General features: G+C 38.5%; 1 protein-coding gene across 3 annotated transcripts in view; it reads right to left on the bottom strand.

Annotated features, from left to right (window-relative positions):
* Positions 1–1,368: 1,368 nt before the first annotated feature.
* The window catches only part of DCP1A (decapping mRNA 1A), a 55,477-nt gene continuing 39,504 nt past the window's right edge, over positions 1,369–17,341 (bottom strand). For all 3 annotated transcript variants that reach the window (XM_054033684.1, XM_054033682.1, XM_054033683.1), the window contains 4 exons: positions 13,307–14,065; positions 11,023–11,088; positions 7,346–7,564; positions 1,369–5,493 (listed from right to left, as the gene is read on the bottom strand). In XM_054033684.1, the coding sequence (XP_053889659.1) occupies positions 5,416–5,493; positions 7,346–7,564; positions 11,023–11,088; positions 13,307–14,065 (1,122 nt within the window). In that variant the 3' untranslated portion in view covers positions 1,369–5,415. The remainder of the gene's footprint in view (positions 5,494–7,345; positions 7,565–11,022; positions 11,089–13,306; positions 14,066–17,341) is intronic.

The raw sequence follows: 17,341 nt of genomic DNA, 5'->3' as shown, positions 1-17,341 counted from the left end.
TTGATTTTTGACACATGCTTCCACCCCAACTCACTCAGAAAATACGTTTGTCCATTGCAGAGTCCAAACTGACATGTGAGATGGGAGGCCAGAGGAAAAAAATTTGGCCCAAATTTGCGGTGAATTTTATTTACACAGTGGATGACGTAGTTTAGATGCAGGACAATATAATTCTTCACTGAATCTCTATAAAAGAGAAGAGACTGTGCCCACTGTACTCAATCCTCCGCCTCTGTGTTGACTGTTGTACGCAACAAATTTGACATGGCAAGCAAAGCCAGAATTCAGGCCATTATGTCTGTGATTTTGTTTTCATGACTATTCCATAAAAGTTATCACTCTCCTACTGGAAGGCTGCCATGCAAGGCAATCAGAGAGGACCTGCTTGCATATATAGTACAGTTCCCAGTCCACTAACAGCTACAAAGATAGCATCATCCTGTTTTTAGATACAGTTCTGCCTCTTCAACATGTAAGTTACATCCCCTTAGACGTATTTAGACTGACAAATTTGGTGGGAGACTGGGTGTAAGTAGATTCAAGAGACTGAATTTATGGGAATTTAATGCAAGGGCATCTAACTTACTCCACCTGACATATAACTTCTGAATTTGTCCCCTTGTCTGTCTCAATTTCCCCATCTGATTTATCTTACGGCAATTAAATAATGTTTTAAGGAATATGTGAAGAATTTTATAATATTGTTTATGTTCTATTTCAGCTGAAAATAAGTTTGGCATTCAAGATGCAAAGGAGAATCCGTAAAAAAAGTATGTCAACTTCCACCTTTTCATGTTCTCTGTACGTATATATATCTTCTTACTATATGTTCCATTCTATGCATCTGATGAAGTGGGCTGTAGTCCACGAAAGCTTATGCTCAAATAAATTTGTTAGTCTCTAAGGTGCCACAAGTACCCCTGTTCTTTTTGCGGATACAGACTAACCCGGCTGCTACTCTGAAAACTATTATAATTCACCAGTGGTTTGGGCAGCACAGTATTACCATAATCAATTAGTATGGAGTGACAGTTGCTGAATTAATCCAGACCACCAAGTCTAAATCTAAACTGTTTCCGATTAATATTTGGTTTCTCAAGTATCACACATCTGCTAGAATGGATGAGAAGGGTACTACAAAAATTAAATATTAGGATGGAAGCCAATGGAAGCAACTGCAGTAGTAGCAACACAGATCTTACAGATTTACTTCTTAGAACAGGATGAAGATTGGTTGGTTTGCCGAATTCAAAATCTAAAATTTAAGGCACCAGGATGGATGACCCCAATGAACCTTTTGAGTTTACACTTATAGCTAGTTTCTATCTCTGCAAATGAAATAAAACACCGGAAGATCGTAAGAGGTGCTGAAATATTTGCTTTTGAAATTTTATTACAAAAATATATTTGCAAACATACAAAATTTTGGATGAAAAATGCTAATTCTTAAACATTTATGCAATAACTTAATATTTGCAAACATACATAGATGGTATAAAGAAGTCCATATCATAATGTTAGTGATGCAGTATCTATGTTTACTGACTTTAAAAAACTTGTTTGCATACCGTATGTTTCCAGAAATCATTACTAAAAACCCCAATGTCTTGACCATCTTCATACTGTAAGAACATGCAAGTAAATAATAACTGGTGCAGTTGAAAGTGGTAAAAAATAATAATAATAATCTGACAGTTAAAAATGCATACTTTACATTTTAAAACACCCCCCACCAATGTGCCCAAGCACAGAATAGATAAAAATAAATAGACCATCAGAGAAAGATATTGCAATTTTTTCCAATTTAAAGTGGAAGGAAGATATTGCATCTTAACATTTTCACAACAATGTCAGACTAAACTGAGGTGAAATATATTGCACACATTCCTCCTGTAAAGATATGCTGTAAGCAAGAAACAATTCAAATAGCTGGAAAAAGTGGCTGATTTCTCACATATTTTTAAAGATAACTTTCCAAAGTAATCACTCTCTTTTGAAAGTTTCCCAGTAATTACGTACTTGATTAGATAGGGCATTATAGGTTGAAGGAATGTACCAAAATGAAGCAAAACAAAATGTAGGCAAAATGAAACATGTCCAGCTGCAAATGTTCAAACATGTTGAATAGAAATACCTGGCAAGTCAAACATTTGTTATATGAAACTAAAATTAATAATTACTCTTTCAGTTTCACACTTTGCCTCAATTCTTTAGCAAATATTTTCTACTTTTACAAGATATATTGCTTCCAAATTAATAGCTGTTCGGTATTTTTCATATAACTTTGCAATATTAACTTAACAGCTACAAAACTGAGAAACAATTTTAATGTTGTGAATAATAATAAAGCTGTAAATCTTAAAACCATCGTTGATTAGAAGGTTATCATTTTTAAAGTGAATTAACATTGACCATAGAAAATACGTGCTTAGACAGATAATTAATTTTGGGAATATAGTCTAAACTAATTGTTTTCACTCTCAGAACTAATGGGTACAAGTAGTAGTTTTACCAAAACAAAAAGCCACTTTAAATGATCATGTTAAGTTGCTGTGATGACCCATGGTAACTAGCTATGTATTAGCGATCAGTACATGCAGCTAACATGAATCAAGCAATGAAACAAACTTGACCATTTTAGAATACAAAAGTTTAAAATAACCAGAATAAAGCTGTCAATTTCCACACTATAAAACATCTCCAGTTTTATGTTGCAGCAGAGCTTGTTCTACAATGCAGTTCTTCATTAAAGAGGTTTATCTGTTTAATCTTGTCATATTACAAAAAGCACTATCATGGCACTCTGCATATGCAGGAGACTCCTGTTCTCCCAGTGTGCGTCTGTTTATACATACAGCAGGTAGAGTCAATGTGAGTAAGAATTCAATATGAACAGAAATCAGTTGTACTCATTAGAAAGCTTGCTTAGTCACGAGGATTTAAATTCATTCTGCAAGCTGGGAAGACGACACTTTTTCAGGTTAGTAGAATATAAAAATTAAGAGAACTTGGATCTACCAACATCCTGTGGAGGTTCCTGGACAGTTATAACACAAGCACATTAAACAAAAATGTAAAACATTTGGGGTTTAGATTATAATCAAACCCTATTGTTGCTACTTAAAATAACATTCCCTTTATCGTCAACTATTCATGACGTACAGACTTCAAATGAAAGTACAATCCATATGAGGGAAATCCTCAGTGTCCCATCATTTATATAAATCTTTGGATAGGACATTTTAAAGATGAGACTGTATTTAACCGAAAATTAACAGAAATGTTTGTAATTTGTATCATCTCAGTAGCTCCTTTTCTCATTTCTATACTTGGGAACTCATCTTTCCATCCACCCTCCTTTTCAAGTTAGTAGAAATGCTCATAAAAGTCAAGAAAATACTGCTTCAATCTTTGCTGAAGCCAGAGAAAGACACCTGTTTGAGGGTCTTGGTTATTGTCCACTAGGACTATATCCAAGAGCACTGCTCTCTAGTTTGGCATTTTTTCCTGTTCTTTCTCCTCCAAAAAGGTCCTCACAAGTTTTATTTGGATCAGGTGTATGGGTTTAGATACACTAATCAAATTCACATTGCTTTGTGAATGCTATTATAATTCTAGTAGGTGAATAGGAAGGTCACCTTCTTCCTTACAAAGTTCAGAAAGTCTTTGTTGCTGAAGTCAAATGCTACCATTAATGCTAATATATTTCTTGGTAAATACACATGATCACTAGCATGTTTCCCTGAATTCTGCACACTAACATAAAAATACTAAATATTTTAAATTGAAAACAGAGTTCAAAGGCTGAAAAACTCTTCAGAAGGCAGATTTTGCCAAACAAAAATCTTTTCTTTTCAAAAACAAAGTTCAAAGTAAAATAGTTATTTAGACATGAAAAATGCAAACAAACATTTTGTTATAACTGTAAGAAACCCACTGATTTGTGATGGAGTCACAATTAAAGCTTATTTGATCATTTCCAATGAAATGACCCTGCACTCTTGACTATGTCAACATTATTACAACTAATCCCTAGGATATTCTATTTTGTAGAGCCAAACAAAACTTGTTCCTTTTTCGTTGCAATAGTGCTTGGAAAAAATAAGCAAAGCATCCTAATTGGTTAAATTTACTACAAATTATCCCTTACCAAATATACCAAGACCTCTCTACTCAAAAATCATCCCTTAAAATTACTATTGCTGGAATCAACTGAGATCTACTTTAAAGTATTACTAACTACCTTTTCATGCCATATAGAAATAAATATAAGTCACAGATAGACCAATAGCAGCATAGTAAAATATCATTAGATTCTTTTCTGACTTCAAAAGGGGAGACATGAAGAAGTCTGATTCTTACACTGGTAAATACTGAAATGGTAAACCATATGTAAGAAGTGTTCACTTTTCAACTAAACACAATGCAACACTACACAATGTGAAAATTTTTTTTGGAGGCAAGGGGGCGGGAGTGTCAGTTTGTAATTGTTCCGCATCTGTATAGTTTTCAACACTACAGTGCCAACACAAGTGAATAATGAAACTCAATTCTGGCATTGGCTCGTCCTTAGCTTAACAGAAACAACATATTTCAAATATCATATATAGCCCCAGGGAATAGGAAAATAATAGTCTTAGAGTGATATTCTTCCCCAGATCTGTTTTAAAAAATTTACAGAATCAGGCTATTACTTAAAGAACACATGATTGCCATATCCTAGGATTGTGCACACTTTGAATTAGATCTTTTTAGAGAAATCGAGCATATTTCATTGGACACTTGTTTGTTGCCAAAGATGCAAAACCAAAAACTAACGGAACAGTTTCAAAATAAGGATGTGCATTGGGTAAAAGCTGTTTGTTCCTCAGGAATGGGCAAAAGTATTTTTAACCCGTACCTCAAACATCTAGCTCTAAGGGCATCCAGCTCCAAGCTTGACTGCAGTATCTTCCACCAACCAACCACAGTTTATTATAATAAATGAGCCCACCCAGCCTCTACAAAGCCCTTAGAACCAGAAGTGGGTTTTACATCTGAGTTTTGTTCTGAACTGTGTAGTGTACTGTATACCTGATAGGTTAAAAACAGCACTGCTCCCCTTAACTCTTCAATACTGAAGATAGCTAGAAATAAAAAAGGTCAGAGAAAACATTTGCACATTCACTTAATGCTAATGAAAACTCATATGCAACTAAACAACTTTTCCTTAGAAACAAAGGTTTGCTGGTGATGATCACAGTGAAACCTAGATTACTTTTAGAAGTATTTTTAAGGAATAGTCTTTCCCAACAGGTTCAAAATTCAAGACACTGAAAACTAAATATTCTTTTTAAAAAAATATTACAGCTTTATAGATGAGGCATAATTGTTTCAGAAGCAGACATATTGAAGTTAATTCAGTTCAACTGACAATTATAGTTTGATGTCTGTATTCTTGGTCAGGACTTGCAAGTAGACTTCATGAACAGTACTGAGAAAACTGGAATCATTCTGCAGGAGGGGAAAAGAGCACATGCAGAATATTAACTAAAAACATACACTTAAGTGCTGATTTTTGCTACTTAACTGTGCATAACTTAAACCTCAAGATGGAGTTTGTGTCTCTTCAGAGTGGGGAATACAGGTGACAGCCTTCAGGTTCCTGTCTAAATACGGCATATACAGATTGCACATAAAAAGTACTGCTCCCTTTGGAACCGGAACAGCACAAATAGTGTCCTCAAGATTACAGGCAGAAATCTGTCTCCATTAATTAATTAATTAAATAAATAAATAAAAACTCCCCACAAAAGACTGGCAGTTGAGCTCAGTTTGCAGGTTTTTCCTGGGTCAGCAAGTGTTTTTTGTTGCAGCTGCAGGTCCTGCAAAAAAAGGCAGGTCATGCAAAAGAACAAAAACAGCCACCAAAGCTGATCATATGACTTATTATGGGCCCCTTCCAGTCCTAACAATTCTATCACTAGGAGCTGTGTTTCTGTAGTCTTATTTTTAGAGCTGCATTTTGTGGGGAAGACCTATTGATATCAGTGTGGAAAGAGCAAGAGAGCCCTGTTTTGCACAAAGTTTTGAGACATTGGTGGTAATTTTACAACAGAAAGAGACTAAATAATCCTCTTGCTATATGGCTCTCTCGGAGCAATAGCTCTGTTGTGATTTACTGAGGCCAGGTCTGCATTACATTGGTATAACTACATCACCAAGGGGTGGGAAAAATCTACATCCCTGAGCAATATAGTTATACTGACCTTGCCCCCTGTGTAGACAGTGCTATGTTGACGGGAGGACTTCTCCCATCGACAAAGCTACTGCCTCTCGCGGAGATGGATTAACTACGCCGACAGGAGAAACTCTCCTGTTGGCATAGTAGCATCTTCACCGAAGTGCTACAGTGGTGCAATTGCTTCAGTGCAGCTGTGCTGCTACAGCGTTCTAAGTTTAGACCTGCCCTGAGGAACATTGCAGCAGAAGTTGCAAAACAGAATTGCATCAGAAATAGTAATTGAAGCATTAAAGCACACTCATTTAAAACTTTCTAATTCGTTAATCAGAATGCTTGCAGTTTCTGTTTCAAGGTGAGCTCATGCCCCTAAAAAAGGGGCAAAGAAAACTCATCTGTAACTGGAATATTTTGTTAAATAAAAATGTAATGGTCAAGTTACTTCCAGGTTGAGTTATTAATGAAAGATATTTTGATTTTACATACATATTTTCAACTTCTTGTGGGCAAAATCCTGTACCAACTCACCCCTTTCAGCATAAAAACGCATAGAATGGCACAGGGACTCTGCAACTTTTCTACCCACAAATTCTGCAGACCCTGTGAGATTTGCAATACTATACAGAGGTCTCTGCACAAGTGCCTGAGCTCCTTTCCACTCAGTGCAGATCCATTGGAGCTGTGCTGCCAAAGACTGCAGCCCTGAAGTTCACCCCTGGAACTCCCTTTAAGAGGGAGCTAAGCAGCAGGAGGGGCTCCATAGGAATGTTAATAAATCCTGAAGATGCATTAACTTTTCTGCAGATTTTTGCAGAGATGTATGTGGATAGAGAAGGAAGAGGCCCAATGCATGTCCCTCGTGGCTTACCCTCAGCTGTTCCCCACCTCATCACTAAACCTGGATCCCAAAAAGGAAGTAAATTGTGCCATCCTGGGAAGAAAGACACCTGGAGTCAAGGGACCGTCTCTACACATGGGACCTGTGTGGAATCATCAGGCTCCCAAGAGTGCTGAGCTCTTGTAACGTCTATTGAATCCAATGGGAGTTGCCAGTGCACGGAGTCTCATTACTTGCCTCTGTATTCAGAAAAAACCCAAAGTGGTTTCATCTGATACTGACAGTACCTTTATTAGATGTATTAAGGTGTCCTGGAGCTGAGACCTACTGAGAACAGTAGGAGGCATTGTCTGAATTTCTGTTGCTCCAAGTGTTAGAGGAGAAGAGGAGCTGGCTTTAGTCTCTATTTCAGTGGATTTTGTCGCTGACTGCTGGAAAACACTAGGAGACAAGAGGATTGAAGGAGTCACTGTAGTTGTGACTGTAACAAACTGTGGAGGTGCGACCTGCAAAAGAAAGGAAAATAATTAAGCACTCACGTAGGGTTACCATATTTCAACAAGCAAAAAAGAGGACGGGAGGAGCCCCGCCCTAGCCCCTGCCCCTCCCACTTCCCGCCCCCCCAGAACCCCCAACCCTCCCCCCGTTCCTTGTCCCCTGACTGCCCCCTCCTGGGACCCCTGCCCCTAACTGCCCCCCGGGACTCCACTCCCTATCTAAGCCTCCTTGCCTCTTGTCCCCTGACTGCCCCAACCCTTATCCACACCCCCACCCCCAGACAGACCCCTGGGACTCCCACGCCCCATCCAACCACTCCCCACCCCCTGACAGCCCCCCCCAGAACTCCCAACCCATCTAAACCCCTCTGCTCCCTGTCCCCTGACTGCTCCGATCCCTCTCCACACTCCTGCCCCCTGACAGCCCCCCCAGAACTCCCAACCCATCTAAACCCCTCTGCTCCCTGTCCCCTGACTGCTCCGATCCCTCTCCCCACTCCTGCCCCCTGACAGCTCCCCCCCAGAACTCCCAGCCCCCTACCCCCCGCTCCTTGTCCCCTGACTGCCCCCTCCTGGGACCCCTGCTCCTAACGGAAATCCCGGACATTGTGAGTGCTTTACAAATTCCCCCCGGACGCTATTTTTAGCACACAAAAGGAGGACATGTCCGGGTAAATCCGGACGAATGGTAACCCTAACTCACGTACACTGTGGAGATGAGTGCCTTTATAAGAATCTGGATGAATTAGCCATTATTGCTACATAGGTTATCTAAATAGACATTTAGAGAGTGTTTTTATATCAATCTCTGAACAGACAAATACCTATTTGGAAAGACTAACACCTATATCTATAGATTATGGAAGAGCCTTTACCGCCTTCATAGATAAGACTGATGCATTTTACCGTTTCAGCCTATGACAGGGATGAGAAAAGTGTCTGAAGTTTTCTCTTTACTCTTCGGATGCAGATTAAATTTTTGTTAAGGTCAAATAAATCAGTTAATTAGATTAAGAACTGGGAGGATTTAAAATGGCTTCATTTGAAATCTCACTACTTGTGTCTGTCTATGCTGTAGATCTTTTGATCATAAATTATTTTTTTAAACACTTGGCACTTTAGGTAGTTGTACAGCTGAAAAAATCTCATGCAAAGGCAATTTTTAAAAACAAACTAACAAATGGAACCATATACAGCATGATTTCAAAGAAGACAGGATGGAGAAAATAGATTAATCAACTACTGGGAGGCATTAGGAACCTCAGGAACCCTAGGGAATTTAGTAGCTCTTTAGGGCACTGGGACCTAGGGGTGACCATTATCATACTGAGTTCCTTAAAATGTATACCTGTAACAAGCTGGCTTTTGTAGCATATAAGACACAAAATACCAGTATAAAACATTAAAGCTTTACATGCATAAAAAGAAGTGCATTGGAGCTTAATTAGTTGAGTCATATCAGTTTGCTTTATAAATATAAAACTTTTAAGAGCTGAACAAGATACAGATTTATCTTCTTTGTAGGCACAGTACTTCTCTGCAATCACTACCCTCTTGTGTTCTTAACTCCATATAAAGTAAATCAGAGTAGCAAGAACTGAGGGTTTATCTACACTTACAGCACTGCAGCTGCGCCACTGTAGCACTTAGTGAAGATGCTACCTCCACTGACAGGAGAGCGTCTCCTGTCGACATAGTGCTGTCTACATCGGGAGTTTGGTCAGTATAACCGCATACCTTCTCCTCAAGTTTAAGAGCCCCAAAATGTCAGAAGGCTAGATCTGTGTGAGGAGGGTAGGGAAAGCTCACGCTCTCAGGTAATTAATCTGAAGACTCCCTGTCACCTCAGTTTTATATTGAATATTCTGATCTACCTGCTTCTTTTGCTTAGGCTTTCTGGATGACCAAAATGTTTGGGATTCATTTTGACAACCCCAACAGTTTCACCAAAGAAGGAAAGCAGAAATAAACGGCGAAACTCAAATAAAAACTTTATACACAAACAAAAAGCTTCCCTTGGAAATTTAAAATCTTATGAAAAGAAATAGGGCAAAACTATCTACCCTGAATGTTTAAATAGAGAGTCATATCAAAAGGGTTAAACCTTGCAAAATATATATTAAAATTCAACATAGTAGGGAAAATACCACAGTAAGATTTAATTTGAAAATCATCAAAGCACATTTAAACCTGCACATTTGGTCAGTGGCACACCACCAGCACACTACATTGTCTTTTGAGTTAAAAAGTGATGCATTTTTTACTGTGGGAACACTGCTTAACTGATCCTTGACTTCTGGCCAATTTACAGACTGCACTGAACTGTGAACAAAGTCATTTTGCTGCCCTCCCGATTAGAGATGAACATGCTACTAAAGCAGCTTTTATATAATGCAAAAGGAATTAGAATGGCATGATTTAGTAATAGTGTTTAAAAGCCGTACCATTCATGGATTTTTGTAAAGCCACTAATCAGTTTAGATGCTGCTGGCCACCAGTAACGACTACATTTCACTGTGTATTTCATTTAGACGTAAATAATTAAATAAAAATCATTAGAGGTCAAGTATATTTTAAAAGATATGATCTTGCTTTTTGGCTACTGCTAACTATTTTCTGACTGGACTCTCAAAGTTCATTTTGATATTCTATTGACCTGGATGGTCAAAGGTTATTCTTTTGTGGTTCTAACAATCTGAAAACTGAATCTATAAAAACAGCAAGTGGTGATTACAATTATTACTGCTACCAACTGGCTACAAATTGTGCTCACAACTAGTCTGTGCTAAAGCACAATATTTTTGGGTCGCTGTCCTTCCTTTTTCCCCACACCTATTTGTCCCATCTACCTGTTATGTTTGTCTTGTCTTTTAGACTGTAAGCTGTTTGGGGATAGGGACGGTCATTTACCATGTTTGCACAGATTGAGGCCCTTAGTTATTACCCCAATATAAACATTAAGTAAAAATAATTATGGAACTATGTCATTCTCTACTTACTGCTTCTCAATTCCACCATCTACAAATGAAAATGCTTTTAAAAACTGCTACAGGTTCAAACGGAACCTGGGATTGGAGAGTCAAGATATATTCTTTCTAGTTCATGCAACACCACCAGAATAAAAGATGATGCAGTCTGCTATTCCTGGTCATACTTCACAAAGCAGAAGAGACTAGTTCACTCTCCCAAAGCACTGCACAGCTAACATGCAGGGAAGAGATCCCATACTGAAGAGAAGCCATTCTCGTCTCTCTGTGAGCTGAGGGGTGAAAACATTATCTACTATAGTCTTTCCTAACCATGATAGCATTTTTCGGACTTTCAGAGATGGAAACAGGACTAATGGGCATGTTAATGACTACAGTCTTGTTCTTGAGTCTTCAAGATACAAGAAATTATTTGCTGTAAAATAGAAAACTTTGACATGAGAAATATTTAATTTGCTGGAGAAAAGTTTATATGCTTACTTGGCTGGCTTTTGGCAAAGCCTTGGGTTGTTGAAATACATCTGGCTCCTTGTTTTGCTGTATGGTCTGCAATTTAAAAAACAAAAGCGTGGTCCACGTTATCAGCATCTGAATTTCTAGTAGTGTTATCTTCTGTTTTTCCCCAACTAAATTATATATTTTCTTGGATATTACAAATCAAGGTCTACAATAAGACAGACATGGTATCCAATTCTATGCAGTTTTTTATATTTATATATTTCATAAATGGAACAAAATAATAGATGAAAACATGTAAAGGCAAGTTGAAAAGATTACAGGATTGGAGTTTACATTTGAAGACTGCAGAATCAGCAACCCTTCAACCATAGTTAAAGAATTCCAAGGACAGGGACTAAAAGAAACGAAAAGAAACTAAACAAAATTAAGTCTTGGAACCCAGATTTTAAGGTACACTGGAAAATGATGGCAAACCAACCTCAATGAAATGAAGTGCTCAATAAATTTTAGTAGACAAGATCATCAAGTTCACAGAAAAATTCTATTCCAGGTTTTGCTAAAAGCAGATGTAAAAACCTCAATATATAATTGAGATCTGAGAATATTGTAGTTTGCTAGAATTTCAGAAAGAATATTTTAAAACGAGATCTCTGTTTTAGTGACCTGTCTTCCTCACATTTACCACTTGCCTAATTTTTGTGTCATCTGCAAACTTTATCAGTGAAGATTTTAGGTTTTCTTCCAGTTCATGAATAAAAATGTTAAAAAGCGCAGGAATTGATTCTTGTTCTTACAGGTCCGCACTAGAAACGCATTTGCTTGATAACAATTCCCCGTTTACAATCACATCTTGATGAAGTGCATCAGTACAGTGAAACCAAAGAACATGATAAATGTTGTGTAAATATATCTGCTTAATCTACGTAAATGCTAGAAACACAAGACTAAAATTGTGGATGCCTCCATAAGTAGGTACAAGAGAAAATTCATCCGTTTAGAAGGAAGATCAACTATAGCTTGTTCAGTTTAAATTAACACTACCATAAAAGTAGCTAACAGCATGCAACAGCACTCACAGATGGAGAAAATGGTGAGTTTGCACAAAACTAAAAGAAAACCAAACCAAACCACAGCTACACACAACAGCATTGCACATCCAAGCTGTCTCTCAAAACCTTTTGTTCTTACATTTATATCTGGGTATCACCCTCCATACACGGAAAAGACTCACTACTCTTAATTGGGTCTCAGAAAAAAAGTTTAGCAATAAAATTCTGGAAATAAGACCAAGAGGAAACATCAATGACCTCAAGGCCATCTACATAAGATGTAGATCACAAATTATTGCCCATTCAACTGGACAACCAATAGCCTCTCAGAAGTATTACCACAGATTCACAAACAAGGAATTAAGTCCAAAATAGGAATGGTGAAGCGCTTGGAAGGAATGACAAAGGAGGAAACTGAAGACAGGACAATAATATTAAGTTCTATACATTCATAAATCCCTGACTGGAACTTGTTATTGACTTCTGCAGCACTACTACAGAACTATCTAGGAAGGAAATCTGTGACAACACATCTTTAATTCCAGGAAGTCACACCATCAGCATTCAGTAGCATTTTCGCAATTATAGACATTGGTGGACTACTTGCAGTGTACTTGTCCATGATGATAGCTGTCTGATTAACTGCTCTTTTACAAACAGCTCTATCATTTATGATAGCTGAAAATTACAGGGAGAGTATAGTGCCTATTGGCAGAGTTTAACTGTCAAATTTGCTCTGCCTGTCAACTCTCACCTACAAATAGTTGAAATCCAATGCAGCTTCTTAACCATTTAGCAAGCCACTAATATATCCATATATACTGAGAAGTGCAATGGAGAATTAAGAATCTCCATCAACACAGAAGAGAATTCTGCAGAAGGAATACTTTCAAAATTCAGTTGGAAACTCTACAAATGGTAAGTGATAAAAACAAAACTAAAACATCTAAGAAGTCCATGCCATGTCAAAGTTAGAAATTCCGTTGGCATGACCGAGAGCTACATTGACATGGCTCTGAGAAAGCTACCACCTAAGTCAGTTAGAAAAATTTCAATTATAAACCAACATTTTAATGAGAAAACAGAAGAGAGCAGATTTCTCATCTACAAGTATTTTAACAAATCATCTCATGCTTACAATGAAACCCTTAGAGTTAAAAGCTAATTTCTAAGGAAGTTCAAATTTAAAGGACAAAGCATTTGTTGCCTGGCAATATTTTAAAAGAAATACAAGCATATATAAATCCATAGAATACCTGAAGGGGCGTGATTATTTTGTTACTCAGTGATGCTGGTTTGGTGTGGGATTCTTTGAAGCTTTCTGGTGTTGCAAGTTGGCTAACTGTGGATGAAATGCTAGGTGCCATGGTAGTTTTACTAAGAGACTGTTGCATTTGGTCCTGCTGTGGGGTCAACCTCAGTTTCTGCAGAAGGTCAACATTTGGAAAGGGTGTATTTGAAGCATTTCCTGTATTAGTTGCTGCTAAAGGTGCTATGAACTGGTTTTGGCCAGCAATTAGATTTTGTGGCATGTGATTCACATCAGATGGTGGCTGATTCATAAGTGGGGACATCTGTTTAGCAGCTTGATGCATAACTTGCATTATATTACTGTTTGGGTTTAGGTTGGGAAGTATTTGAGCAGAAGGAGCTTCTGTTGTTGAGGCTGAATTAAGAATAGGGCTTAATTGAACTGTATAGTTTGAAACATTCTTTACGTCAGGCTGCAAAACTGAAGCTGGAGCAATCAGCATGGGTGTTACACGCTCTTGCTGATTCAAGGTACTGCCATTGGTTTTGACACTTGTACTCTCTGGTTTCCCCAATGGTTGGTGTGTCACTGCTGATTGCTCAAGTGAAAAAGGCAAGAATAAGTTGTGCTCTCTGCCTGTAGTGTCAGCTTGCAACTTCTCCATTCTGTCTGGATTGGGATATGAAACTGTTGGTTGTTCCTTTGGCAAGGAGGTTCCAAATAATTCTTCCACTGTCAGATGTTTGTGCGTTGACTGGAATGGCTAGAAAAAGGAAGATAGTGTTGAGAGAACTGGTGAAAAAATAAAATATATCCCCTGTCCCACACACAGAAGCTGTTACAGCATTCAGAACAAAACAGTTGGGAAGAATACTTTCTGAAACAGAAAATCAAGGTGGCTGAGGTAACATCTTTTATTGGACTAACGTATGTTGGTGAGAGAGACAAGCTTTTGAGCTTACACAGAAAGTAGCAGTTTACTACGTGTGCAAGAATTTCAGAGCTTGCCATCTCACCCACATGAACATACGAACTGTAAATTAATTACAAAACCATTATATGGACCCAGGTTATAAGTACTGTTGTACTGCCACAGAGCTAATTAACTCAGTGACTGCCTTAGGCTATACACTAGAACATAAACTCAACAAAAAGACAATCACTCTATAGATATACAATGTGTTAATCAATTGACAGCAACACAGCTGCCTTGAATAGCAGAGTATTCAAGATCTGTCAGATACTACACACTTAGAATTGCATGCCAAAACAGGTAACAAATGGAATATAAAAATCAGTGCATATCAACATGGCTCATACTTAGTCTTTTTGGATAGAATAATTTATACCAGATATTCAACTAATTGAATGATACCAACTTTCACCACATGATCTTGAAGCTTTTTAAGTAGCTGGTAGTATAAGAACAAAGGCAGTTTCAGGATCCATGAGTTTGGGTGCAGGAGGGGGCTCCGGGCTGGGACAGGGGGTGTGGGGTCTGGGAGGAAGCTCTGGGCTGAGGTTTGGGGTGCAGGAGGGGGTGTGAGGTGCAGGCTCCATCCAGGAGGCGCTTAGCACAGGCGGCTCCCGGCTGGTGGTGCAGCGGGGCGCCATGGCCCCACACTGCTCCCGGAAGCAGCTGGCTGCTGGCATATCTCTGCATGCGACCCCCGGGGGGTGGGGAGCAGCGGGTCTCCGTGCGCTGCCCGTGCCTGTAAGCACCGCCCCTGCAGCTCCCATTGGCCGGGAACTGGCCAATGGGAGCTGCGGGGATGGTGCTAGGGGCAGGGGCATCGTGCAGGGCTGCGTCACCGCCCCCCTTCCCCCAGGGGGCAGCAGAAACATGCCAGCAGCCAGCTGCTTCTGGGAGTGGCGTGGGATCACGGCAGGCAGGCAGCCTCTGAGAGCCGCTGCGCTGTCGGACTTTCCCAGAGATCGCTATCGACTGGCCAAGGCTCCAGGTTTGACTAGTGGATTGCGATCCATGGGTTGGTGACCACTCATCTACTTTCATATGCCATTACCGGCAGCAACAAAGTTGACAGTGTAACATCTTAAAAGGTTTCTGTAGTAAATAAACAAACCTTTTTTGGTAAACAAAAAAGATATGAAAGGCCTAAATATGCAAGTGGTATCCATTCCAAAGGGACCTCGTGTGGGTACATTTAGTAAGTTTTCCTATATATTTTATTATTTTTAAATAAAACAAGACAATTACACAAACTAAAAACACACCACTATTAGTGTTAGCATTACGTATTACTTTGATCACTTATAATTGTGTAATTCACTTTGGAAGAAACAGACTGCATCTGTTCAGATGAATTTTACAATATAAATTTCAGACATTGCAAAAATTGAAAGTCATCAATAAATAAATGGATTAAAAGGTGGGAGGGGGAGATGGAGGAAGCAGAAGGGTTACAACAATAAGATTAAGCAGTTAGTCAGTAAGGCATATACACATCTTGATGGTTCTATTAGATTTTTTTTTTTTAAACAAACTCTTCTTGTAGGTAACATGACAGATGTTGTGACAAGTGAACTCTTGGAATTTCAAAGTATAGCTTGATACTTAAAAAAAAAATCTGGTTTATGTACCTCTGAGTTATAACCTGAGTGCTATTAACTTCAGTTTTTCTCTATATACTTTTTAAAAGAATGTTCACTGAAGAACAAAATATTCTGAAGGTAATTAAATATCTTGTACAAAATTAATGTGACAAGTGTCTTCTTGTTTAAATCAAAGAACCCTGGAACAGCAAGCTTAGGCCCACCTAGATTACGCTGCATGACTGGCTTGTCATAACACTTCTTACTATCTTAAGGGATTTCCTATATTTAAAATTTTGCTTTGCTACTTTTAAACATGATAATGTTAAAATACAATACAAGTTGTTTTATATTAGCAAAAAAGGAAGAGCATGGTCAATTACCAGTTATAGTATAATTTGTTTTCATTCTCCAGTGCAACACACATGGAAAATATTGTACTCTCTATTGATTTTATTTTCCATTTGGCAAACGTTTTAACTTTGTGTGCTTCTAATAGAAAATGGCTGCCTTTTAATTACTTTAAAAGCAACTGAAAAGCTAAGGATTCTTCACACTGGAGAAAAAGTAGCAGGGAGATTAACAGGGCATTCAGAGTGATGAAGGTTATAGGGAAAATAAATCAAGTCACACATTCTCAGCGGTTCTACGAAAGGAAACCAAAAAGGAACCTAAAATTAAAGTGCAGCTTAGTCAGAACAAAGAAAAGGATGGTGTGGTCGTGTCTTCTAAAAAGTGAATCCAAAATAGGGCAAAAAGTACATTTGGGAATTAGATGGACTGCATAGTTGGGACCTATCAGCCTAGTCAGTGTTACTTTTAATACATGCAAGAAAAAAATTACAAAAAGATTACTACTGTCACTTGGCCCAAGTGCATCATTTGGGGGGAGGGGGAAAAGGACTACCTTGCCTAAATCAACAGAAAGACTGATAAGAGCATTTTTTCCTCTGGCTGAGGAAACACATAAGGAATTCATAATTCCACCAGACAATGCCCTGCTAGCAGCACCCAGAAATTCAAATCTAGGACTGTTAGCAAGATCATGACAGCTGACATCACATGTTTCTCTGATAGGGTAACAAGCCTTGTGGATGGGGGGAAGCGGTAGATGTGGTATATCTTGACTTCAGTAAGGCTTTTGATACTGTCTTGCATGTCCTTCTCATAAACAAACTAGAGAAATGCAACCTAGATGGAGCCACAATAAGGTGGGTGCATAACTAGTTGGAAAACTGTTTCCAGAGAATAGTTATCAGTGGGTAACAGTCATGCTGGAAGGGCATAATGAGTGAGGTCCCACAGAGATCAGTTCTCGGACTGCTTCTGTTCAATATCTTCATCAATGATTTAGATAATGGCATAGAGAGTACACCTATAAAGTTTGCAGATGATACCAAGCTGGGAGGGGTTGCAAGTGCTTTGAAGGATAGGATTATAATTCAAAATGATCTGGACAAACTGAAGAAATGGTCTGAAGTAAATA

Source organism: Malaclemys terrapin, chromosome 7 (assembly GCF_027887155.1).
Source record: "Malaclemys terrapin pileata isolate rMalTer1 chromosome 7, rMalTer1.hap1, whole genome shotgun sequence".
NCBI lineage: Eukaryota > Metazoa > Chordata > Testudines > Emydidae > Malaclemys > Malaclemys terrapin.
This window is presented reverse-complemented; position numbering and strand designations above follow the sequence as displayed.